General features: G+C 35.0%; 2 protein-coding genes across 5 annotated transcripts; one reads left to right on the top strand and one right to left on the bottom strand.

Moving 5' to 3' along the window:
• Positions 1 to 3,342: 3,342 nt before the first annotated feature.
• LOC104789166 (putative 3-hydroxyisobutyryl-CoA hydrolase 3) lies at positions 3,343 to 6,858 on the bottom strand. Of its 3 annotated transcripts, XR_015556736.1 has the most exons (9): positions 6,643 to 6,858; positions 6,431 to 6,563; positions 6,270 to 6,349; positions 5,930 to 6,170; positions 5,753 to 5,845; positions 3,984 to 4,550; positions 3,813 to 3,914; positions 3,683 to 3,724; positions 3,343 to 3,597 (listed from the first exon to the last, which is right to left on the bottom strand). XR_015556736.1 is itself a non-coding variant. In XM_087449969.1 (4 exons), exons 1-4 carry the CDS (start codon positions 6,643 to 6,645, stop codon positions 6,054 to 6,056), a joined length of 333 nt encoding a protein of 110 aa, XP_087306095.1. In that variant the 5' UTR covers positions 6,646 to 6,858; the 3' UTR covers positions 5,561 to 6,053. The 3 variants fall into 3 exon arrangements, 1 of the variants encoding a protein (XP_087306095.1); XR_015556737.1 differs by lacking the exons at positions 3,343 to 3,597; positions 3,683 to 3,724; positions 3,813 to 3,914; positions 3,984 to 4,550 and having other exon boundaries at positions 5,561 to 5,845; XM_087449969.1 differs by lacking the exons at positions 3,343 to 3,597; positions 3,683 to 3,724; positions 3,813 to 3,914; positions 3,984 to 4,550 and having other exon boundaries at positions 5,561 to 6,170.
• Positions 6,859 to 6,983: 125 nt separating this feature from the next.
• LOC104774892 (putative 3-hydroxyisobutyryl-CoA hydrolase 3) lies at positions 6,984 to 19,054 on the top strand. Of its 2 annotated transcripts, XM_087449967.1 has the most exons (15): positions 6,987 to 7,582; positions 7,753 to 7,833; positions 8,635 to 9,000; positions 14,094 to 14,162; positions 14,246 to 14,309; positions 14,397 to 14,476; positions 14,565 to 14,648; positions 14,757 to 14,841; positions 16,937 to 17,022; positions 17,541 to 17,662; positions 17,910 to 17,970; positions 18,063 to 18,161; positions 18,230 to 18,331; positions 18,420 to 18,461; positions 18,599 to 19,054. In XM_087449967.1, exons 1-15 carry the CDS (start codon positions 7,565 to 7,567, stop codon positions 18,737 to 18,739), a joined length of 1,500 nt encoding a protein of 499 aa, XP_087306093.1. In that variant the 5' UTR covers positions 6,987 to 7,564; the 3' UTR covers positions 18,740 to 19,054. The 2 variants fall into 2 exon arrangements, with proteins under 2 accessions (XP_087306094.1, XP_087306093.1); XM_087449968.1 differs by lacking the exon at positions 8,635 to 9,000 and having other exon boundaries at positions 6,984 to 7,582.
• The last annotated feature ends 7,846 nt before the right edge of the window (positions 19,055 to 26,900 follow it).

Below are 26,900 nucleotides of genomic sequence, written 5' to 3'. Positions count from 1 at the left end.
TTTCTAGAAGAACCATCGACTCAACTCATCAGCTTCGTCAACTTCTTAGCAGTTTTAGTTTTTCCTCTCCTCACCTTCTAATAAAATACATCCTTCATCGATCCCACTGTAATCATTCCCTGCGGCTTCTTGTTTGGATATCCCATGAGTCTGAATCATCAATGCGTACAATACCTTAGTGATCTTTATCTAGGTTTCAATGTCATATTGCGCGGCCGCCAAAGACTTTGGCGGAGAGTGGCTTCTGTTTGCCCTAGGAGTCTTCATGAAACAAACATATTAATTAGTCTAGATGCAGATTGCAGAAGATAGAGAAGATGAAACTGAAGAGAGACAACTGAGTGAATTCTGAGAGTCTGACCATCTTCTTCCAGACGTGTAGGTAACGGAAAAAACATCAATATATCTTGGTATTACAATAATGATCTTCTTCAATTCTGATTTTTATTATTAGAGCAGTTTCACTATCTTCTAAAACGTAAGAGAAGCCCAAAAGATTAGGATATTTTTTGCTTACAGGTAGCACATTCTCCTTTGCTGATGTGTCCATTTTATGAAGAGAGTTGACCTCTTTTCATATATATGAGTTTTAGTTTTTCCTCTCCTCATCTTCTAATAAAATACATCCTTCATCGATCCCACTGTAATCATTCCCTGCGGCTTCTTGTTTGGATATCCCATGAGTCTGAATCATCAATGTGTACAATACCTTAGTGATCTTTATCTAGGTTTCAATGTCATATTGCGTGGCCGCCAAAGACTTTGGCGGAGAGTGGCTTCTGTTTGCCCTAGGAGTCTTCATGAAACAAACATATTAATTAGTCTAGATGCAGATTGCAGAAGATAGAGAAGATGAAACTGAAGAGAGACAAATGAGTGAATTCTGAGAGTCTGACCATCTTCTTCCAGAGGTGTAGGTAACGGAGAAAACATCAATATATCCTGGTATTACAATAATGATCTTCTTCAATTCTGATTTTTATTATTAGAGCAGTTACACTATCTTCTAACACAAGAGAAGCCCAAAAGATTAGGATATTTTTTGCTTACAGGTGGCACATTCTCCTTTGCTGATGTGTCCATTTTATGGAGAGAGTTGACCTCTTTTCATATATATGAGTTTTAGTTTTTCCTCTCCTCATCTTCTAATAAAATACATCCTTCATCGATCCCACTGTAATCATTCCCTGCGGCTTCTTGTTTGGATATCCCATGAGTCTGAATCATCAATGCGTACAATACCTTAGTGATCTTTATCTAGGTTTCAATGTCATATTGCGCGGCCGCCAAAGACTTTGGCGGAGAGTGGCTTCTGTTTGCCCTAGGAGTCTTCATGAAACAAACATATTAATTAGTCTAGATGCAGATTGCAGAAGATAGAGAAGATGAAACTGAAGAGAGACAACTGAGTGAATTCTGAGAGTCTGACCATCTTCTTCCAGAGGTGTAGGTAACAGAGAAAACATCAATATATCCTGGTATTACAATAATGATCTTCTTCAATTCTGATTTTTATTATTAGAGCAGTTACACTATCTTCTAAAACGTAAGAGAAGCCCAAAAGATTAGGATATTTTTTGCTTACAGGTGGCACATTCTCCTTTGCTGATGTGTCCATTTTATGGAGAGAGTTGACCTCTTTTCATATATATGAGTTTTAGTTTTTCCTCTCCTCATCTTCTAATAAAATACATCCTTCATCGATCCCACTGTAATCATTCCCTGCGGCTTCTTGTTTGGATATCCCATGAGTCTGAATCATCAATGCGTACAATACCTTAGTGATCTTTATCTAGGTTTCAATGTCATATTGCGCGGCCGCCAAAGACTTTGGCGGAGAGTGGCTTCTGTTTGCCCTAGGAGTCTTCATGAAACAAACATATTAATTAGTCTAGATGCAGATTGCAGAAGATAGAGAAGATGAAACTGAAGAGAGACAACTGAGTGAATTCTGAGAGTCTGACCATCTTCTTCCAGAGGTGTAGGTAACAGAGAAAACATCAATATATCCTGGTATTACAATAATGATCTTCTTCAATTCTGATTTTTATTATTAGAGCAGTTACACTATCTTCTAAAACGTAAGAGAAGCCCAAAAGATTAGGATATTTTTTGCTTACAGGTGGCACATTCTCCTTTGCTGATGTGTCCTTTTTATGGAGAGAGTTGACCTCTTTTCATATATATGAGTTTTAGTTTTTCCTCTCCTCATCTTCTAATAAAATACATCCTTCATCGATCCCACTGTAATCATTCCCTGCGGCTTCTTGTTTGGATATCCCATGAGTCTGAATCATCAATGCGTACAATATCTTAGTGATCTTTATCTAGGTTTCAATGTCATATTGTGCGGCCGCCAAAGACTTTGGCGGAGAGTGGCTTCTGTTTGCCCTAGGAGTCTTCATGAAACAAACATATTAATTAGTCTAGATGCAGATTGCAGAAGATAGAGAAGATGAAACTGAAGAGAGACAACTGAGTGAATTCTGAGAGTCTGACCATCTTCTTCCAGAGGTGTAGGTAACGGAGAAAACATCAATATATCATGGTATTACAATAATGATTTTCTTCAATTCTGATTTTTATTATTAGAGCAGTTACACTATCTTCTAAAACGTAAGAGAAGCCCAAAAGATTAGGATATTTTTTGCTTACAGGTGGCACATTCTCCTTTGCTGATGTGTCCATTTTATGGAGAGAGTTGACCTCTTTTCATATATATGATTTACACATAATTGCTATTGAATATTAAGGAATATTTCTTTTCAATTAATTAAAAAATCATACATTTCAATTTTAAAATATATTTTAATCATTTTATAACATATTTAATTATTATAACATTATTAGATCTAAAACATTTTTGAAACCCGAATTTATTCACCTATTAAAAAACTGATTACTATTCACATATTTAAATTTTCAAAAATAAAATTATCACAATAATCATTATTATAGACAATTGACTTATTTAATACCATTGGTATAATATTTTACGGGTGAAACATATTTTTATACAAAAAAACAAAAAAAACAATCTTGCATAGATTGAAGAAAGAGCGGATTATATATTTAGTTGATACATAGTAGTTTGATCTAAACATATTCTCACGGGTTATATATTTTTTTTTTACACAAACAAATTTTACATTCTCAAAAATAACTTTACTCAAATAACTTTACTCTTAACACTAATTTTATCTGCATAGATTTATCCGCACATAGTGCGGGTTGTTACCTAGTTAAATATATATAGGGAATTTGGAACTACAATTTGTTACCTTCCTGTAAGCATATTGCATAAAAGAAAATAATGGAAACGTGATATACTGTGATCTTTGAAAGGATATGAACCAGGGCACGCCTATTTTTATTTGGTGCAACAAAAAGAAAAAGAAAAGAAAAGAAAAGAAGGTAGAATTCTTCAACACATAGGGTTTGGTAAAGTCTAACCAATTGATATCTCATCAAACACCTTCTCCACTTCACATGTTAGATGCGATAACTGAAGCAGGCAAGTTGTTCCTCTTCCTCCATTCTCTCAAAATACTGATCTACCATTCTATCCTTTATGTCCTCTAGTCGCCTTGGCTCCCACTATAGTTTCAGTAATACAACATTATAACAACAATAATATGACATATTAAAAAATATACCAAATGGAGAGATTTATTAATTAAACCTTTGGGTTCTTATCTTTGTCTACCAGTATGGCTCTGCACCCCTACATAAAGAAGACACGTTGTATTTACGCCTACGGAAGGACAATATGAGGATATGAAGATATATACAATCGGAAAAGCCGACAAAACCTCCACCGAGTCTTTGCTTAAATCTCCCTTCAACAAATGACACACCATTCTATACTCAAGGATAAGACACTGCCCCACACCTTGCAATCGTCCTTCTCTTATCTGAAATTTGTACACACAGTCAGCTCTTTCATACGACTGTTTAATTTGTTACACATTCTAGAAACTAACCGATCTAAGAGAGATTTTAAGGCATGATGGTGAAGCTTTCTCCAATGCTCTTGAATGGTAGCTAATTTCCAATCATCTGGTTCCTGAGTGACCTCTCTCTCCTATATAACCAACATATATGATGGTAAAGTGCACAATGATTTTCCGGAATAATAGCCAAAGGTAACTCATGATCGCAATTCGCAAGCCAACATATCCTATATACTAATGAATAAATTACAAGTGCAGATATAATTTTCCTCGACTGTTCTCTTCGAGAAGCACCTATCAATAACATCTAACCTGCGTAAACAAAACTTTTTGAAGATGACACCAATACAAGGTTAAAATTTTAAAACCATGTAAACTGTAAAGTAACAGAGAAAATAGATGTTGTTGCGCATGACCTAGAATGCTTGCAAAGTTGACATGACAAAATATATTCGGCAAAATTATGTACACTAGCCTGTGGTAAGCACTCTGCGGTCTCAGGTGCGGATACTGAGTATATGCATAGAGAATTGTTGAGGCGAAGGTTTGATCACTTGAATCAACTTTGCAAAGGTCTGCTTCTAATGCAGTCAAACTCTGTGAAAAAGGAGTAATTTCTTAGTTTATTCCTCTGATACCCATTCATGTGGCAGACTGGCAGTTCAACTAAAACCCACAAAATTTTACATCAGACAACTTTTTTTTTTTCTAATTAAAGGGTTTTAACATCACAACTTTTGTTGTCAGGCCATTAGTTTTAAAAACAAAAAAGCACAAAGGCATCTTGTTTTGAGCGTCTTTGATGTCAATCTGTAAAAAGACATATTATGTAAGAAAAAAAATACAATAAATGACTAATTACTTGTTTTTTTGAAAATGTATACTCCATCCGTTCTAGTTTAACTGTCGTTTAAGGTTTTACACAAATTAAGGAAACTATTAAATTTTATGTTTTGCCCTTCATTAATATATTTTATAATTTTTTCATTGGTTGAAACTTTAAAACAGTAGGGATAAGATTGGAATATTCATCAAACATCTGCATTGAAAATCTAAAACGACAACTAATATGAAACAAAAATTAAATCCTAGAACGACAGCTAAATTAGAACGGAGGGAGTATTTAAATATATCAATCAAAAGGGAATCAATGATTCCGAATCATACAATAAATTACAAATTCGAAAAAGAAAAGGATTACAATGATTTTTTTACTAAGGCAAAACAATTTTTTTTATAGCAAATGAATTACAAAAAACAAAGAAACTAAAAAGATTAAGATAACGTTTTAAGTAAAAAAGCGTTGTGCTTTAAAAATTCATATTATTCGTTTTTTTTTCTTTCACAAATGTAATATATATTGATTAAAAAAGATCATTACATAGAGAGTTGCTCAGCCATGGTGGCTTCAAAACAGAGTCAGTGTAATATTGAGAATTTATACATCCATTTTTAGCTAAGACATGTGCCACCCTATTAAAACAGAGTCAGTGTAATATTGAGAATTTATAATATTGAGAATTTATATATGTTCTTATATTTGCCCTATTTTGGAAAACCAAGCTCTTATGTCATGTAGAAGATTTGTTAAGGAGACATCCATAGTATAACCATTTACAATTTTAACGAACCATTCATATTATTCGTTATTCTTGTATTTATTTTTTTGTTTTGAAATATAAGAACATATTACATGACTTTATACTTTTTAAATTACTCTAAGCCTTTAAACGGCATTACATGCCGACAATGGAGAATACGCAAGTCTTACGACGTATGTAAGAAAAGGGAGTTCATACCGTTGAAGGCACAAAATGAGTTGCAAGACCACATGCAAGCATTTCGGCCTTCGGCGCCATCTAACTTAGCTCCGGTGAAGCCAACATATTCTCCTGGATAAAGGAGAAGACATGAAAGATGAGAGAGCTAGATAGGCTCGGATGTTGTGGACATGGAAAAACAAAATGACTTGGTACCAAAAAATCCGGGGAGCCTTGACAAGAAATAGGAGGCTCCTACATCTGGAAAGTGCCCCAGAGCTTTCTCAGGCATTGCAAAAACTTGGGGAAACTCAAAAGATATGAGCATATTTCAGAGCAATCATCCATGGACATGTATATAAGAAAAGAATACCGTATTCTCAGTTGCAATACGAAAACGACCATGGATAGAGAGACCAGCTCCACCTCCCATGACAATACCATTCAAAATTGAAACCTATAATTTCAAAAAAGAAGTATGGAAAACAAATAATGTGGTGATTATGTAATATGAATAACTCACTAAAACGACAGTTTATATGATGAGACCGTAGACCTGAGGTTTTCTATGCGTGGCCAAAACATAGTCAAGCGTGTATTTATTTTTGAAGTATTCGGCACCGAGACTCCATTTGCCTAGTCCACAAAAATAGAGAAGAGAAAAAGTAAGCAAAAGGAAAAGGAAAATGGTCATGGGAGGGAAATATATTGATATACCTTGAAGGACATCACGAACAACAAGTGGAACGTCGCCACCAGCACAAAAGGCTCTTCCCTGACCCTTGAGGATGACAAGTTTCACACTAGGATCTTCCTCATATGCAAGGAACAGTTGCAACAACCGCGAGATCTAGAGAAGATTGCGTTCAAGAGAATATGTAACAAGAGCACGAAAGCGAGGAAGAAACAACAAGGGAAGGAATCAATACCATGTTAGAGGACAGAACATTCAGCTGCTTGGGTCTGTTTAATGTCAAGATTCTAACGTTTGCTTTCTCTTCCACCAGAACCTATGATCAAACTGATTAGAAAGAGAGAAGAAATGGCCGTCGGCGATTCACAGTAAAGAAGAGTAAACATACATGAGAGTGAGAGGCCATCTCGACTGAGACCATTTTTGACTATAAATTAATATTAGTATCATCTAATTTACGTGATAAATCATATATATATATATATATATATATATATATATATCTTAACTCCTAAATTTTTTTAGGTATAAATAGTATTATCTGTACAACACCGTTTTCGAAAACAATCAATTCATAGGTTAGGTGTGTACATAGAATAGAAGCCAAAATACTAATGAACATAAGTTTGGTACTTTGGTAATCTTGCTCACAAAATTTCAGGTCGGATTAAAGTCATAGCAAAAGAATAAAATAAGAGATGTAAAAAAATGAGAAATTGAGAGGACACAAAATATTTTAACACGACTTAGCCAACATGGTGGAAACAAGTATAAAGGAAGACTCAAATGATCGTTAAATTAAGACTCAAATGAAAAAGTTGACAGATAGAAAACAAAGACTGGAAAAATCCGTGTTTTGCTGAGTAGATTTTTTGTCGTATATATAAAAAATAGTAATTTGTCACGAGGGCGACTCATTAGAAAACTATATATTCATCTGTTTACAAGAAAATATTTAAATATACTAATTTCTCATGTGCTGAAACATAAACTATTACATACGAATTAATGAACACAAAAAAAAAAAATTAAAATTATCGAAACCAAAGAAACAAAAAAATATTTCTCCCTTGATTCCATCGCTGCTCTGTTATATATATGTATAGGAGTATACAACGGAGAAGAAACAAGAGGAAAAGAAGACGATAGCATTAGAGATGGACTCTCAGTCTCCGGTATGTTTTTCTCTTTCTTTATATTTATTTACTGTGAATCGACGGCTATGATTCTTATTGTAAAACCAAACGTTCTGAGCCGAATCTTGTACATCACAATCCCATGGACCGGGGATAAGAGTGAAGTTTTAGTTATGCGATCGCTCTAAATTAAATCAATTTGTTCACAGATTTTGGTGGAAGAGAAATCGAGTGCTAGAATCTTGACACTAAACAGACCCAAGCAGCTGAATGTTCTGTCCTTCAATATGGTATTGAATCTTTCCCTTGATATTCAGCTGTTTCGTTGTGTCTAGTGATGTTAATTCGGGTGGACCCTGCCCATTTAAACCCAACCCGATTAAACTCTGCCCATTTAGAAGATATAATTTTTAAACCCATTTAAATTCTACCCTTTTTGAACCCTGCCCATTTAAAATTGTTGATACCCGTTTAGCCCGTTTAATTTTTTTTTTGTCAGCAAATATTTATTTATTTTAATTAATTGTAAAAATCAAGAGCTTTCCATTGACTTCTTTCTTGTTCTCCTCTCTCACCCAGTTACCACCATTATCTAACTCACCTCTGCCCTCAATCTCTGTCCATATCCTTGCGACAGTTATCATCTCCTATACCGGCTACTGATTCCCGATGAGACAAATCCCAATTTTATGGGTTATCTTTTAAAGTCTAAAAAATCAGAAGTATCTTGATACAGCCATTTCAAATGGCTAGATATTTTGCAGAGTTATCACGTGTGGGTTCTCACGTGTGGGTTTAAGTCAGCAGTATTGACCGACACGTGTGCGGTTCACAGCTGAAGGCCGTTAGAAGGAAGACTCGCGAAGACTTTCTCTTATCTATATATGAGCACATGTTAGCTCTTTTTATCTTATCCAGAATCATTTTGTAAAACGTTTTCTTAAAGTTCTGATATCAGTTCGCCGGGTTTCTCTCAAATCTGAGAGCCGGTAAGTGATCCTCCGTGTTTCATGAACATCGAGTGATTAGTTATCTAATAGAATGTTATCAGATTTATCTCAGATTTGTTGTGGGTTTTTACTGTGTTAAAGGTATCAGAGCTGAGTCCTTTCTCGGAATCAATGGCGAAAACGAGATCTCACGTGGGGGATGTTCAACCGCAAGAGGAGGTTGAGACGGATCCGATGGAGTTACGGATGACTCGTTTGGAGGAGATCGTGATGGAACAAAACCAGAAAATGACGGAAAAAATGATGGAACAAAGTCAGCTGATGAAGAAGCATATCGCAGATATGTTCGAAGCTATGAGCAGATCTACAGCTAATCATGGTAAAGAGATTCAGAAAGAAGCTGAACGGAGTGAAACACCTTATGATCGGAGTAACCAGAGGTCATCGTCATCGCGAGAAACTCGATCTACTGACTTGGATCCACCCAAGGTTGTTAGATCCGAACCGGTAAGGCTTTATCCTCACTATAACTATGGTAGCTTGACTCGGTTGGGGAAAATTGATTTCCCTAGGTTTGCCGGTACTCAGATTAAGGAATGGTTGTTTAAGGTGGAAGAGTTTTTTGTTGTGGATTATACACCTAGGGAGATGCGGGTGAAGATGGCTGCGATTCATTTTGATGGTCATGCTGCTACGTGGCATTACTCTTTTGTGCAGTCTGGTATTGGTCTTGAGGTGTTGAATGATTGGGATGGTTATGTTTTGTTGCTGAAAGAACGCTTTGAAGATGAGAGCGATGATCCTATGGCGGAGTTAAAGCAATTGCAGGAGACAGAGGGAATCATTGATTACCATCAGAAGTTTGATCTCATTAAAACTCGAGTCAACCTTTCTGAAGATTATTTGGTGAGTCTTTATTTGGCAGGACTTCGATTAGATACGCAGATGCATATTCGAATGTTTCAACCACAGTCAATACGAGACTGTTTGCGTCTGGGAAGGTTATACGAGAAAGCACATCCTAAGAAGCAAGCATCACAGCCTTGGGTATCTTCTAAGGGTAATAACGTGGGTAACGGAGGACGTGTGTTGGCAGAAAATGCTAAAGAAGTTGGTGTCCAAGGAGGTCAAAGGGGTGGTAATATTAAAACAGAGGGTGTGGCAACTAAGAAATTTCTGTCCAAGGAGGAAATGAGTGATAGGAGATCTAAAGGATTATGCTATTGGTGTGATGAGAAATTTACTCCTGAACATTACAAGACACATAAGAACACCCAGTTGTTTAGTATGGAGGTAAAAGAGGAAGTGGAGATGGAGGAAGCTTGGGCTGACTGTGAAGAAACTATGCCTAGAGTATCTCATAATGCAGTGACTGGAGTGTCAGATTATAAGACGATGAGAGTTAAAGGAATTTATGGTAAGAAACCAATTTTTGTATTGATTGACTCTGGCTCCACTCATAATTTTGTGGATCCAAGGATGGCAGCAAGGATGGGTTGTAAGGTTCAAACTTCGAAGTTAACTCAAGTTTCAGTGGCTGATGGTCGTAAACTGGGAATCGAAGGCAAGATTGAAGGATTCCAGTGGAGGTTCAGGACCACATTCTTTGAGTCAGACGTGTTGTTGATTCCTTTACGGGGGTGCGATATGGTCTTAGGCATACAGTGGTTATCAACGTTGGGACCAATAACTTGGGAGTTCAAGTTACTTGAAATGGAGTTTATGTGGAACAAAAAGAGAGTGATGCTGTATGGAATCCAGAACGGATCTGTAAGGGATGTTAAAGCTCAGAAGCTCAAGAAAATGGATGAAGAAGAGGTACAAGTTTCTATGATTTGTGTTAACGAGGTGAGGGTCGAAGGAAAAGCGAATGATCAGACTGTTAATCCTACGGAAGTGTCTGTATATTCGTTAACTGGGAGTGAGGAAATAACTGCAGAAGTAGATGTTGTAGTGAAGTATTTTCCAGAAGTATTTGCGGAGCCTAGCGAGTTGCCACCTTTCAGGGAGCACCATAACCACAAGATTCAGCTTTTTGATGGTGCAAACCCAGTGAATCAGAGACCATATAGATACGCCATTCATCAGAAGAATGAGATTGATAAAATTGTAGAAGATATGTTGACTGGGGGAACTATACAACCTAGCTCTAGCCCATTCGCATCTCCTGTCGTGTTGGTTAAGAAAAAAGATGGCAGTTGGCGGTTGTGTGTTGATTACAGGGAGCTCAATGGGATAACAGTCAAGGATAGGTTCCCAATTCCTTTGATTGATGATTTACTTGATGAGCTGGGGGTTCTAGGGTCTTCTCAAAAATAGACTTAAGGGCAGGCTACCATCAGGTGAGAATGCAGACGGAAGACATTCCTAAAACAGCTTTTAAAACCCATGGGGGACATTATGAATACTTGGTAATGCCCTTTGGGCTAACAAACGCTCCTGCAACCTTCCAGAGTCTCATGAACTCAGTGTTCAAGCCATTTCTTCGGAGGTTTGTGCTAGTTTTCTTTGATGATATCCTCATCTATAGTAAAAACATGGAAGAACATGCGGCACATTTGCGTCAGGTGTTTGAGGTTATGAGGGAAGAAAGGTTGTACGCAAAAATGAGTAAGTGCGCTTTTGCTGAAGATAAAGTGGAATACCTTGGCCACTTTATCAGTGCAGATGGAGTTGAGACTGATCCTGCGAAGATTAAAGCTGTTGCGGATTGGCCACAACCAACTAATCTCAAACAGCTTCGGGGATTTTTGGGTCTGGCTGGTTACTACTGCCGGTTTGTGAAGAATTATGGTGCGATTGCTAGTCCACTACATGCATTAACGAAGATTGAAGCTTTTAAATGGTGTGAAGAAACTCAGAAAGCATTTGATGAACTGAAACAGGCGTTATGTCAGACACCAGTGTTAGCATTACCACTCTTTGACAAGGTGTTTATAGTAGAAACAGACGCATGTGGGAATGGGATTGGAGCAGTGTTAATGCAAGAAGGACATCCTATCTCTTATATCAGTAGACAACTGAAGGGTAAACAACTGCATCTGTCAATTTATGAGAAGGAGTTATTGGCAGTTATATTTGCAGTGCAAAAATGGAGGCATTATCTACTCCCAGCTCATTTCGTTATTAAGACTGATCAGAGGAGCCTCAAGTATTTGCTAGAGCAACGATTAAACACCCCTATTCAGCAGCAATGGCTTCCCAAGTTGTTGGAATTTGACTATGAGATACAGTATAAACAGGGTAAGGAGAATTTAGCGGCTGATGCTTTGTCAAGAGTAGAGGGAGCAGAAGTTCTACATATGGCTTTGTCAGTGGTGGAGTGTGACTTGTTGAAGGAAATTCAGGATGCGTATGATCAAGACTTGGAGTTACGCACTCTTATTTCTACTCTCAAGGCTACGCCAAATGCAAAGAAACACTATTCTTGGGCACATAATGTGTTACGTCGCAAAAACAAGATTGTGGTTCCAGATAATGTTCAGTTGCGTGACACTATTTTGCAGTGGCTCCATTGTTCTGGCGTGGGAGGTCACTCTAGTCGGGATGTTACTTATCAAAGAGTCCGAGGTGTGTTCTATTGGAAGGGGATGGCAAATGATATTCAGACTTACATTCGGAGTTGTCACATTTGTCAGCAATGTAAAACTGATAATGCGGCTTCACCTGGATTGTTGCAACCTCTACCGGTTCCAGAGGCTTTATAGAGTGATGTTTCTATGGATTTAATCGAGGGTCTTCCCCTATCTGCTAATATGTCAGTTATTATGGTGGTTGTGGATCGATTGAGTAAGGCGGCTCATTTTATCGCTTTGTCGCATCCTTACAGTGCTTTGACAGTAGCTCAAGCGTATCTGGACAACATCTTTAAGCACCATGGATGTCCAAACTCTATCGTCAGTGATCGTGATGCAATCTTTACGAGTGAATTTTGGCGGGAGTTCTTTACTCTGCAAGGTGTGGCACTTAAGATGTCCACGGCATACCATCCTCAGAGTGATGGTCAGACTGAGGTGGTTAATAGGTGTTTGGAGACTTACCTGCGTTGTATGTGTCACGCTCAGCCTCACATGTGGTGTAAGTGGTTGGCCCTAGCAGAATACTGGTACAACACTAACTATCATACTTCCACTCGCATGACACCTTACGAAGCAGTCTATGGTTAGGCACCGCCAGTACACCTGCCTTACTTACCTGGTGAATCGAAGGTGGCGGTTGTAGCTCGTTCTTTGCAGGAGAGGGAAAATATGATGAAGTTATTGAAGTTTCATTTGTTGCGTGCTCAGCACAGGATGAAGCAGATAGCAGACCGTCATCGCACTGAAAGGGAGTTTGATATTGGCGATTACGTTTATCTCAAACTCCAACCCTATCGACAATCTTCAGTGGTGGTACGCTTGAACCAGAAGTTGTCACCGAAGTATTATGGTCCTTATAAGATCGTGGACAAGTGTGGAGAAGCTGCTTATAAGTTGGCATTACCTGCTGGAACTAAGATTCACCCGGTTTTTCATGTGTCACAACTTAAAGAGTTGGTTGGTAATGTTCCAGTGGCAACTACTTTACCTTCGGTGTTGCAGGATGTGTTTGAGAAAGAACCTGAAACGATTTTGGAGAGGAAGATGGTTAACAGGCAGGGTCGAGCTGTTACCAAAGTCTTGGTTAAATGGGTTGAGCAACCAGTGGAAGAAGCAACTTGGGAGTTTCTATTTGATCTTCAGAAGAAATTCCCGCACTTTGATGTTTAACGACCCTTGTGGACAAGGCTCTGCAAAGGGGGGAGATTTGATACAGCCATTTCAAATGGCTAGATATTTTGCAGAGTTATCACGTGTGGGTTCTCACGTGTGGGTTTAAGTCAGCAGTATTGACCGACACGTGTGCGGTTCACAGCTGAAGGCCGTTAGAAGGAAGACTCGCGAAGACTTTCTCTTATCTATATATGAGCACATGTTAGCTCTTTTTATCTTATCCAGAATCATTTTGTAAAATGTTTTCTTAAAGTTCCGATATCAGTTCGCTGGGTTTCTCTTAAATCTGAGAGCCGGGAAGTGATCCTCCGTGTTTCATGAACATCGAGTGATTAGTTATCTAATAGAATGTTATCAGATTTATCTCAGATTTGTTGTGGGTTTTTACTGTGTTATATCTAGATCTAATTGAAGATAATAACATTGAAAACTATAATAATGGAAGCAGAGGCGAAGATGCTTGGAGCACAGGTGGTGAGGCTCGAAGGAGAAGGCCGTGAGGCTTGAAGGAAAAGACGACTTAGCTTGGAAGAGGAAGCGATGACGGCAAAAAAATTAACAAAGCAAAATCCTAAATGAAAACTACGTCGTTTGAAGGAAAATAAAACCAGAACATATAATAAACGGGTAGCCCGTTTAATTTTGATCGAACCCGCTAAGTCCGCGGGTCTAAACGGATTAACCCGTTTACACCCTTTTATTTTTATACTGTAGCTAAATGGGTAACGGGCTGAAATTTTTATACAGAACCCGTTTAGACCCGCGGGCTATGAGCCCGTTTTAACATCTCTAGTTGTGTCCCTTACGTTCACTACTTACATATTGGCATGGAATCAATATTTTCTTTAGATGACTCGGTTACTGCAACTGTTTCTTGCGTATGAGGAGGACCCTAGTGTGAAACTTGTCATCCTAAAGGTAATATCATCATAGTAACAAATTAATAATTAGTTTTTCTTTTTGTTATTAGCGCATAGGCACTGAATAAAATTTGCCAACAGGGTCAAGGAAGAGCTTTTTGTGCTGGTGGCGACGTTAAACCTACTGTTCGTAACATCGTACAAGGTATATCATTATCCTATCTACCTATGACAATCATTCTATTTCCTTTTCCTTACTTTCACACTCTTTTCTCTATTTTACGTGGACTAGGAAATTGGAGACTCTCTGCTGATATCTTCGCAGAGGGATACATGCTCAACTATGTTATGGCCACGTATAGAAAAGCTCAGGTCTAACTCAACATGCACACTATCTTTTTTAGTGAATTACTCAAAAGTATATAATAAGTTCATTCATTAATTCGTTTTGAAATTATAGGTTTCAATTTTGAATGGTATTGTCATGGGAGGTGGAGCTGGTCTCTCCATCCATGGTCGATTTCGTATTGCAACTGAGAACACGGTACGTATTCTCTACTTCAGCATGGGCATAGATGGATGACAAACAGAGATCTCTCTCGCTTTAATATGCTGATTATTATTGTTCCCATATCTTTTGAGTTTCTCAAAGGTATTTGCAATGCCCGAGACAGCTCTAGGGCTCTTCCCAGATGTAGGCGCTTCCTACTTCTTGTCAAGGCTCCCTGGATTTTTTGGTAACAAAACTCATTTGTTTTTGCCTGATAATGAGATGAAAAAATTACTATCGCAATTTAATAAAGAAGAACTAACTAATTACCATTACAAATAAAAATTACTATAACAATAATCTTTAAGAGTAAAAAATACTACTTATATCTGCAATATAAATACATTCTAAAAACGAAAAATATTTTAAATAAATTTCAAAATAATTAATAACTAATTAAATTGAACAAAACAAGATATTTTATCTTACGTAGCATATCAATTTTTTTATTAATCATTATATTTCACCTATCATCTTTGTTTGATTCTATTTTGTGAAAATAATAAATCATTACATCATCCATATAATTAGGAAATAGTTTTTTTTTTCCTGCATATGTCATGATTCAAATTAAAAAATTAGAGAACTAATATAAATTATTTAACCTATAAGAAAGTAGTATTGCATCAATAATTTATATCGAGTATGAAAATAAGTGAAAGTATAAAAACATATTACCAAAAAGTATTTTTTTGAAGAGTATGAAAATTTACTTAATATACATCGAAATTTGAATATTTATAATCAGTTTCATCCATTGCTTTAGTTGAAATGCATAAGTATATAAAATAAGATAAATATTTAAATTGTTTTAATTTGAAAAGAAAAAAGTATTTTAATTTAATATTTGTTGAAACATATGATAATTATTTACCAGACCATAGAAATTATAAATACTTTACTTTTGTTTTTTTATAATTTAAAAATATTTTTCATGATGAATTGTTTTTTATTTTTTTATGTAAAATTTCAATTTGATTATAGAGAAAAAAATTCTAAGAGCTCACAAATCATATAATAGAATAAATTAGAATAGGTGGCAGATTTAAAATTATGGAGCATTTTCAAAAACACCTCTTTTTCTATGTCACTTTACAAAAATATCCCATCATGTTGTCTATTTTTAAAAATACCTCTTTTCTATATACAAAATGATTAAATTTTAAATCCTAAACTCTAAATACTAAGACCTATCCCCTTAAAACTATAAATTTAACATATGTAATTGTCTAAAAAAGAGCAAAAATAAAAATGATCAAAATGAGTATTTTTGAAAAAAATATCTCAAAAAAACATTTCTAACAAATTCTCTAAAATCATATGGTGAGATAATTTAAATAAGATTTGACACCTCTAAATGTTTGCGAATTACATTATAAAACTTTATCATTTGTCCCAATAATTTCCAATTGGATGATGGCATAAATTTAATTGTAACCATTACTTACAATTGTTCAATCTAGTTCAACTATTTATAATTTAATGTACAAAATAACTAATATAAGATATTTTTGTGTTTAGAACATATTACATAATTGTACCTATTTAATTTTTTAAGAATTATATTTTCCCGCATATAATTATAACTAGTTTTAAATAAACCTTAACCAAACTTAGAAACAACACAAATATTATCCGACAACATGGTATTATAAAATCGAATAATATACAACAAAACATAGTCCAACTAAAGTAAATATTTAACAAAAAAAGACGCTATAATACTATCACTTCTTTTTAAAATATAAAATTGAAGAAAAATCAACTTGTGTTCTAGCACATATCATAAACTAGTAGTGGAATATAGCGGCATGCATCATGACGAATATAGTGGCATCCCCATAAGCATATAACACCTAAAATGCCGTGTGTTTCTGCCTCAGCTTTGAAAGTGACAACAATTACCTCTTTTATATATATTCAATTGTAGTATTTTTTAGTTAAAATTATTTTTTTAATTGCAGGTACCATCTATTTATGCATATAATATGTTTACTAGTTTATTTTAATATGTAAACATATCCTAATTTTAGAGAAAAAGACATCCTAATATAAATATGGGAACTTTAATAGATGTCTTTAAAGAATTTCTACATTGATTAATGATAATATCCGTATGGTTATTATAGCTTATTATGACGAATTGACGATCATATTAAAATATAATTATTAAGGGTTATGGTTTAAGAATTTTAACTTCAGGGCCGTCCTGTTGTACATGTCCAAAAAGTTCGAGCTTATCTCCTCTTATCCTTACCTAGTTACCTGTCTTCTTTGATCAGGAGAGTATGTTGGCCTCACAGGAGCTAGGTTAGATGGCGCTGAAATGCTTGCTTGTGGTCTTGCAACTCATTTTGTGCCTTCAACGGTATAAATTTACTTTGCATACGTCTTTATTATATATTCCTAGTCACGGCCGCAGGCATAATAGACAATAAAGGAAAATGAGATATTTTTTTTGTTTGTTGGGAACTAATGGGGGTATAATTAACAGCTAGTGTTGCAAAACTAATTCTTGTGGAATTTTAGTTGAACTAGCACAATGGACATAAGAATTCTCTGTAAGATCTTGAGACTTATCCCTGATTGGCACTTTTCTTGCCAAGTACTATTTTGACGTTTCTCTCTGTCAATGCATGTCCTACCCTATATATAGTTACATGTCTTTGGAACAATACTTCCAGATGCTTATTTTCTTTGCTTTGATTACGTTGACTATATTGTAACTTCAGTATGGATAACCAAAACGTGCGGTATGTCAATTTTTTTAGAGTGTCTATTTCCTCCGACATTATTCCCTTCAGATATTTTTTATCGCTACTACTGTTGAGCACTATTCCCGTCGCCAAGAGGATCGTTATTTAGTAAGGTTATTCCTTTTGACAGAGTTTGACCCTATTAGAAGCAGATCTTTGCGGAGTTGATTCAAATGATCCGAACTTTGTCCCAACAATTCTGGACGCATACACTCAGCATCCACACCTTAAACAAGATAGTGCTTACCACAGGCAAGTGTGAATGATTTTAATTGTTTAATTTCACTCTTTCTAATTGTACCTGAGTTTGTCGAATACCTTATGTCGGGCCAACATTGCAAAAACATATTGTAGGTAATGCGCTAAAATATATTCTCTGTTATTTACATTTTAATTTAGTACTTTACATGTTTTATAAAATTTCAACCTTGTATTGGGATCAGCTTTTAGTTTGTGTAAACTATTTCTTATCTTTCCGTTATTTGTTTTTTTTACGTAGGTTAAATGTTATTGATAGGTGCTTCTCTAAAAGAACTATCGAAGAAATTATATCTGCACTTGTAAGTCAAAATAGCTAGTATACTGATTTAATATCCTAAATTTACCTTTTGACGAAGCACTTTACCATCGTATATTCGTATGTGTTGGTTAGGAGAGAGAGGCCACTCAGGAACCAAATGATTGGATCTCAACTACCATTCGTGCATTAAAGAAGGCTTCACCATCAAGTCTTAAAATCTCTCTTAGATCGGTTAGTTCCAGAATGTTTCACACGCAGTGATGGGATAGAGCTAATTTAATTTTGTATATAAATTTCAGATAAGAGAAGGAAGATTGCAAGGGGTGGGACAGTGTCTTATTCGTGAGTATAGAATGGTGTGTAATTTGATAAAGGGAGATATAAGCAGAGACTTTGAGGAGGTTTTTTCAGCTTTTCTAATTTTATCTTCATCCTGAAACTGTCTTTGTTGTAGACCATAATTACAAAAAACGTGTATTACTTATGCAGGGGTGCAGAGCCATATTGGTAGACAAAGATAGGAACCCAAAGGTTTGACAAATCTCTCCATTTAGTACAAAAGACCTAATCCCCTCGTACTACTACTAAGCCACCACTTCGTGGGTTCCAATAAAAATTTGTTGTTGTGTCATATTTTTTAATATAATGTTGTATTGATGAAATTATAGTGGGAGCCAAGGAAACTAAAGGACATGAAGGATAGCATGGTAGATCAGTACTTTGAGCGAGTGGATGAAGAAGGATGGGAAGATCTTAAGTTTCCACCAAGGAAAAGTGTCCATGTTTCACGAATCATAGCAAAGCTGTGATGAAATGGAGAAGGGAATCTACGAGACAACATGTCAGACATTAAACCAACGACAAAAACCTAGCAAAGAGACCAAACCCGAAATACTAAGATTTATAAGTCTTCGACCAGCCAACTCTTTTTTTTTTTTTTTTTTTTTTTTTTTTTTTTTTTTGTGTGGTGGCGAATAAGATTGGACGTTCTCTATTTCCTCCTTTCTACGATGGCAATATCTCATGTTTCAATTATTGTCCTTTCTGTAATTTTCCTACATGTATGTTGGAACTCAAACTTGTAGTCCCAAATTCTCTAGTTAACTGTTGCTCGTTTGTGCACATGACTGGTTTGTTTATATATTTGGTGCATCTAGGTGCTCCATTTGAATGCATTTGATCTTTTTGCTTTGTTTATATATTGTATCAAATAAATGGACATGCCTCTATCTTAATGATATTTTAATGAGCTAAAATTTATTTACAACGTGATAATTTAAAAGAAAAATAATCGTGATTTTTGGTTTCGACGGAAAGCGATATTCCAATATTGTTGAGTTTTCTCTTATGTTACAAAGTGTTAAATTGAGATCATAAAGCAGGTTAATTATGTATTTTTTCGTTAAAATCTATAAATCATTGAAATTTGCCGAATTTTTTTTTCTCGCATAAATTGTAAAATACTGTTTTCTTATATAAAAAAAATTGTGGAATACCTTTTGTCACCGAAACAAAAAAAATTGTGGAATTGTGGCAAAAGTAAATAGACTCGTACGCTGCATCACCGACACACAGAAGTCTCGGCTCAAGCATGTGGCTTATGGCTCAACAGAAAAATATATATTTGTTTTCGTCGGTTTACACGAACATATTTAAATATGCACAATTTTCTCATGAAATATAACCAGATGAAATATTTAAACATATTTTTTTGTTAAGATAGTCAAACACGTATACTTTCTCATTTTAAATTCTTTCTTTTCTTACGAATTTGTTTTCGAGTCATTAGTCGATAGTCATTACGATACAGAGAATAATCCAAATTATTTTATTTGGTATAGTTGAATGTTCCACTTCTCTCAACCGCAACAACTTGAATCAACCCGACCAAAGAGAACCTTCACTCAATATAAATCATCTATGGATGAGTGAAGATATTACCATCAATTGGACGAAGATTCAAGCACAGTACAACAAAGATCAGTCAAAAAACTTTCTGATTTCAACACTTCCTTGATCTGAAAGCGCTGATCTGAAGAGCGAGCAAAAGGATTTAAACAAAAAGATATATTTCCAAAACAAATTTTTCACGAGGACGGCTCGACAGAAATCATATTTTTTTTTTCCGTCTGTTTACACGAACATATTTAAATAGGGAGAATTACTAGTTTGACCCAAATTGAACAGTTAATTGCTAGATTAGCTCCTAAAATTTGAGGGTCAGTTGGGTTAGTTTCATACCAAAAATACCCTTTTTTGCTTTGTTAGGAAAAAAACAAAAGTCAATATTACCCTTTATAAAAAATTCCTGCAATTTCGTTTTTTTTATTTATTTATAAAAGTCTGCCATACATGTAATGGCAGACTAATTTGTAAGTGGCAGATTTATTGTTGATGGCAGTTTTTTTTTGGTAGACTATTTTAGATGGCAGATTAATTTGCAGAATTTGACGGCAGATTTGTTTTATATGGCAGATTTATTTGAAGTGTGTAGCGACAGATTTTTCATGGACAGCAGATTTTCTTAACACGACAGACTTATTTATAAAGTCATGACAGATTTTCATTGTTTTAGAGGGTGTTATTGGAAGAAGTATTTTAATGGATTTCACTTATTAGTGGATTTTAGGATTCTATAGCTTTTTAATGCATTTAACGTAGATTTGTTGTCATTACTAGTGGATTTGAATGACATTACTAATGGATTTGAAAGTCATTACTAGTAGATTTTATTATTTTTGAAGTTAAAAAAAAAGATTTGAAGAGGTCGTGTTTATAAAAACACTCATGTACCTTAATTACTTTTCTGATAAGCACTTGCAGCCTGGGGAACCAAAATTCTCATCCGTCACAAATGGAAAAGTAATATTTAAGTTTCGACACCACAGAGTTCTCAAACTAAAATGAGCAAATAAAATAAACCTGCAAATTAGTAGCTGCGTTGGAAGCTTGTTTGATAAAGGTATTTTCCTCTGCAGTAATATGGTTGTATACACTTTTTTTTTTTTTTGAAAACCCTTAATTATATTAAGATAAACTCAAACTCCAATGAAGGAGGAGACGTAACAAGAAACAACAGTAGACTGCAGTACAAGATGAAAGGAAAATGTGAGAAACTTGGTCTTTTGAAACCCGATAACCACAATGATACCGTCGACTTCATTGCTTGGCCATCGACATTGAGAAGAAGGATGAATTCTTTGCAATCCGAATAATAGGCCAGCCTTAATACACCCGACGCTAAAGCCACGCTGATCGCCGCCTTCAAAGCAGTGCCTCTGCTACTAGAACAGAGGAAACAAAGGGTCTTGAAAATGATTCTTTCTTGATTGTTGCCTTAAGTGGATCCTTTATGATCCACCCAGAATTGCAACCAATACTTGTAGCCATGTCCACTCGATGAGCTTCTATCTTCTGTGGTGGTAGCTGGATTGATTGGGTCTTTTTGACACAGAAGTTATCTTCCGTCAAGCCTACACCTCCACCCAACCTGTTTACAACACAAGAAACACCAACGCTAATATTCGGGACTAAGCCCTTAGCCGCAGAAACAGTTAAAACAAAGCTAACAATAACCTCAACACAAGGCAAAACGGAATCACCATTAAGGTGATCCGAGGGATAAGCTGAGCCGTTCAAATCCACACCAAAGCCAGGAACATTAGCATCCACAGACTGTCTAACAGGAGACAATACACCCATTTTAATAAAGCTTTGATCAAACTCGATAAAACGAACATCCTCATACTGTGGTAAACAAACTTTGCGAGCCCTCATAATGAGGTAATAGGGAACTAACAGAAGGCAGTATCTAGACCATTGCATCACAAGCAAGTGGGTCACAAAGAACATACCTTCCGACGTCATATTAGGGGAGAAGGGAGACCGTGAAAACCGAAGCTGCCATTTGATAAGAGAGTAGATCTGGGACCTTGTAAAAGCTGAAGTCTTGACGAAACCGGACCATAATCTGCGTACAGCATGAGAGGAGGCCCATGGGAAGGCTACAAACGTATCACTGTTGGACCCGATAGGCTGAACCAAACCTAACCATCCCAACGAGTTCACGACGAGAGCAAGCAGGCCGAAGTCTTCTAAAGAGTCACTCACCCTTACGCCTAGATGAAGATACGCGGCGGAGGCAGAAGCGGAGAAAACCTCGGAGAGGGCTAGAGATGGTGGCTTGGCCGGTAGAGGTGCAGTGTAAGTAGCTTGTTTGATAAGAGTATTTCCCTCTGCAGTAATATGGTTGTATACACATTCAACATAAGTAATAAAACTAAAAAGATTTGTGAAATCCTCTAATTCCTAAGTATGATGCAGTGCAAGAACCTATAACACATATACGAAATATAAAAGAGCAATAGCTAGAAGAGAAAAATTGAAAAATCTCATATGTATCACAACCTTTTTTCTAACTAAATACTACAACAACAGGTCTATTACTGAAAATCTCATATGTATCACAACCTTTTTCTTGGTTGAACATCAAATCATGTAAGTCAGAGGGACATAGTTTATATTTAAAACAGAGCATAGACAGAGCATGGCATATGTCAAGGCCGAGACTGAAACCAGACGAGGAGGGCGTCATCCAGTTTCGTTGATCCAGCTTGGCTTAGGGATAAAATACGATGTCTGACCGTACGGTCAAGCTGAGTTATAAGCTGAGTATGAGATAGAGGGAGCTCACCTTGCCGCGTCTATTTCTTTCCTTCCAAATAAAGTAGATAGAGGCCTGGAGAGTATAACGGAGGAGGAAAAGTGTAGAGCCCTGGTAAGTGAAACTGGAGGCCAGCAAAATAATCTCCGTGAAGCAAGTCGAAAAATGTGGATGGATGAGCTTCTGAATCAGCCCTTCCCAAACTTGTGTGGAGAAACTGCAGTCAAAGAACAGATGCGATAGATTATTTCTTCAAGTACAGGAAACATAGCTTCCTCTGCATCTAAAGACATGCACTTTGTTTCATCCATATTCCATATGTTCCAATCAAATTCAGCAGCTCTTTTAGCGTCCTCTGTCTCGCGTAATCACAGTCCATTGGTAATTTTTTTTAAAAAAACATGAAGAAACAAACTGATGAAACAAGAAAGAGATAAACCTGAAGAAAGTCTCTTGATCAATATAACGACGATGACGATGACGATGACGAGACGACGACAACGACAATGACAATGACGAACGACGACGACGCCGACGCTGACGCCGACGACAATAAAGACGAAGACGACGATGACTATCGATTTTTATCGGGAGAGATACTCATAAGAAGTATGAGAGAGATGAAATACTTCAAAAATTGTTAGGATTGTGTTTGTTCATGTTTTGGATGTAAAATACATTAAAATCTGAAGTGAAACAAAATCTATTAAAAATGGAATAACGGCGATTTTACAAATGCTTTAAAATCATCTAACAAATGTTTAATCCAATAACAGCAGATTTTATTGTATTTTCTAAAATACCTAATTGAATAACGCTGAATTTTGAAATCCATCAAACTCCATTAAAATACAAGGTTGAATAACACCCTCTTAGTCAAATTTCTAGGAATTTTGTGACAGATTTTTTATGATTGTTGCAACAGTTTTATTTTTCACTTAAAAAATCTGTCACATTGCGACAGATTTATAAACATAAAAATAATTGCTAGTTTGACATCTAGTGGTGACAGATTTTTTTTTAGTTATGACTGACTTTTGGATTGAAGGGAAAATCTGTTGTTTGATAACAGATTTTCAAAAGTCTTTTTAAAATTGTTATATTGACCCACATGCACAATATACGTTATGGCAGATTTTCTTATGTTATGACAGTTTTTTTTTCTTACTAAAAAATCTGCTGCTTAACAACAAATTTATTATATATGAATACAATGATAACAGTTTTGTTTTTTGTTGATATAGTGACAGCAGATTTGTTATCTGTAATGACAAATCTATTATTTCGCGTTTGATAACAGACTTTTTATAACAGATTTTTTACAGAGTAATGACAGATTTATTAGTGCCTTTGGTGACAGATTTTTTTTTTAAGTTAAGCGACAGACTTTTGTAGCAGTTGCCATATATGGCGAGAATCTAGGGTTTACCCTTTTTTTCTCTTTTGTATCGTGCCTCCCCTCCCCTATATCGACTGAAATTTTTTTCTTTTTTTGGTTCATCTTATTTATCCATAAATTCCTTCTTCTTCCTCTCTAATATGGATTTAATCATGCTTTCTTCCTTTTTGGGGTTCATAATCATACCAAACAGGTTTGCTGGTTTGGAATTGTTAGAAAGTATCAAACATATATGAATAAAACAATTTCAAAGGTTCTCTTTTGTTCTTAGTTGTAGCGAAGGAGAAATAAGAAACTGAATGTCGTTTTTTTTTGTTATGTTTCAGTATTATTAGTTTTATTTAGTATTTAATTCTATATTTTTTATTTCCAGTTTTAATTTTTGTTGGCTTTTTGGTAATTTAAACATAACATTGTGTCAATCTAGTTTTTCTTTAAAGGAGGATGTCAATCTAGCAATATTTTTCCAATTTTGTGTCAATCTGGTCTATTTTTACATTTAAATATGCACAATTTTCTCATGTGCTGAAATATAACCAGATGGAATATTTAAACATATTTTTTTGTTAAGATAGTCAAACACGTATTCTTTCTCATTTTAAATTCTTCTTTTCTTACGAATTTGTTTTCCAGTCATTAGTCATTACGATACAGAGAATAATCCAAGTTATTTTATTTGGTATAGTTGAATTTTCTGTCCTTCAACATGGTAGTTGAATGTTCTGTCCTTATTGTATAACTCGAAGATTTTCGCGCATTTGTTTTAAATACTTTTTTTTTTGTTTTCTAATTTGGCATAAAGGAAACGGTGAATGTCGAATTAAATTTGAATTTTGAAAATGATTAGATATCATATGTGTTATATCATATAGTTGTATGGATATCTATTATCGGTCCATTAGTATAAACCTTAAACCCTAATATTGCATTATTATAATATAGATCATATATATATATATATATATTGTATCCTATGGAACAGATAAATAACATGATAACTATTCCCCTAAACCTCTTGTTTCTAACAATATGTACATTTATCCTATAGTTTCTATACTCCTTTTGTTACAAAAATATAATGTTATATTTAAGAATATAAAGAATGAATACAATAGTGGAGTTTAAAGAGTATAAATTATCCAATTTTAAAAAATATTGTAAAAATTTAGCTAGACATAAATTTGCATTATATTTCTTTTGTTATTCATAGCAGATGTGTTTTTCATACAACAATATTGGACCAAACAAATAAGGAGAAGATTTGTTAAAACAATACTGGATTTTAATGCTTTTTAAATCTTAAATAGACTTTTACATGTCATTAATTTGTTTATAAAACTTTAACTCTTACTATACTAATGTTCCAATGATTTTGAATACATTTTATATAATTGTAACACGTGTTGTATTATTTTATTTATTTTTATTTTGTTTTGACAAAGGTTTTGTTGTATACTCACCCCGTTTTTTATTAGTTATCGTTTAAGGTTGTTTCACACAAATTAAAAAAAACTATTAATTTTATTGTTTTATCTTTTCTTAATATATTTTTCTAATTCTTTTATTGGTCAAAACATTAAAATAATTAGATAAAATTGAAATATTTACTAAACATTTGCATTGTAAATCTAAAATGACACAAAATTTTAACTCTAAAATGACAACTAATAAAAAACGGAGGGAGTATCGTTTATAAAACACGTTCGCGTGAAAACTCACGTCATATGCAAACAAACACGTTATTCTTGACTATGGAAACATTACATGTTTCAATTTTTTCTTCTGGTTTCATAGCAAGATGGTGAGAGATACACAATAAACAACGTACAAAAACTTATAATTCTATTCCGGTCCAAGTATTCATATATGTTTAATCAAGAGCATAGTTTATAATACTACACAAATTAAACATGAGTAATGAGTCGAAGACTCGAAGTACTCGGGACTCGGGATAATAAGTAGATATGCTTGAGTTTTAAAATCAACGAAGCTTTGACCTCCTTATTTGAAACCTCATCTCTATAAGAAAAATGTGTGTAATCCCCAGTGTTCAAGCAATCGGTATAGGCGGCCGCCTAGGTGCCGTCTAGGCGCTAGGCATTCAGCAGACGCCTAGACGACCGCTTAGACCGTATAAAAATTACATAATATTATTTTAATATATATTTATATTTTTAACTAAATATATTTAAATTTTAAAGTTATATATTCATATACATATTTATAAATGTTCAAATGTTATTAATCTAAATTAAATAAATGTATTTTTACTAATTTTAGTTTATAATTTATTATTATATATTTATTTTAACATATATTTTATATAATTTTATATATAATATCATATATATAATGTTTTTTTAATGTAAACGCCTAAACCGTCTTAAAACGCTTAAACTCCGACTAGTCGTTCTAGGCGCTAGGTCACCGCTCACATACCGCACTTTCTTGAACACTGGTAATCCCTAACTTCTACCAAATTATAAAAACCAAAAAAAAAAAAAGATTTCAGCAAAATGAAATAAAATAATTCGGGGTTGAACCTGTTTTCTTTTCTTGTTCTTCCCTATTGGTAGGTACCATGTAACTGAGACTCCAATTTTGATTTATTCACGGAGATAAATCAGTTCTTCGACCATGAAGTCGGGATCTCAACCGTCGCAATCCGTTCTTTTATGCCTTAATTCCTAGTTGACGCGATCTCTCCATCGAGTTGTCGTCGTTCATGTCAGTAACTTTCATTTCTCTGATTGTTGTGCTCACAAAACTTAGAAAACCACAAATGAAAATCCAGCCAGTGTATATGAAGCTAAAGCAAGAAACAATACAAACTAAAGGTTCTTCGGATTGAGAAGTGTTTGGGATGGTGGCGACGTTGATAAACTTTGGTGCGAAGAACAATAAAAAT

The sequence above is a fragment of the Camelina sativa genome, chromosome 5 (genome assembly GCF_030686135.1).
Source record: "Camelina sativa cultivar CO46 ecotype springtype chromosome 5, ASM3068613v1".
Lineage (NCBI taxonomy): Eukaryota > Viridiplantae > Streptophyta > Magnoliopsida > Brassicales > Brassicaceae > Camelina > Camelina sativa.
The sequence above is the reverse complement of the archived record's forward strand: the minus strand, read 5'-3'. Positions and strand labels throughout refer to the sequence as shown.

What these genes read in the sequence shown, in the direction of transcription:
- LOC104789166 (XM_087449969.1), bottom strand. An exon ending in TGTTCGTGATGTCCTTCAAG is followed by an intron (nt 6,350 to 6,430) that starts GTATATCAATAT and finishes TTTGTGGACTAG; the next exon opens with GCAAATGGAGTCTCGGTGCC. An exon ending in CCACGCATAGAAAACCTCAG is followed by an intron (nt 6,171 to 6,269) that starts GTCTACGGTCTC and finishes TTGAAATTATAG; the next exon opens with GTTTCAATTTTGAATGGTAT.
- LOC104774892 (XM_087449967.1), top strand. An exon ending in AAGAAATTATATCTGCACTT is followed by an intron (nt 17,971 to 18,062) that starts GTAAGTCAAAAT and finishes TGTGTTGGTTAG; the next exon opens with GAGAGAGAGGCCACTCAGGA. An exon ending in TAAGCAGAGACTTTGAGGAG is followed by an intron (nt 18,332 to 18,419) that starts GTTTTTTCAGCT and finishes TTACTTATGCAG; the next exon opens with GGGTGCAGAGCCATATTGGT.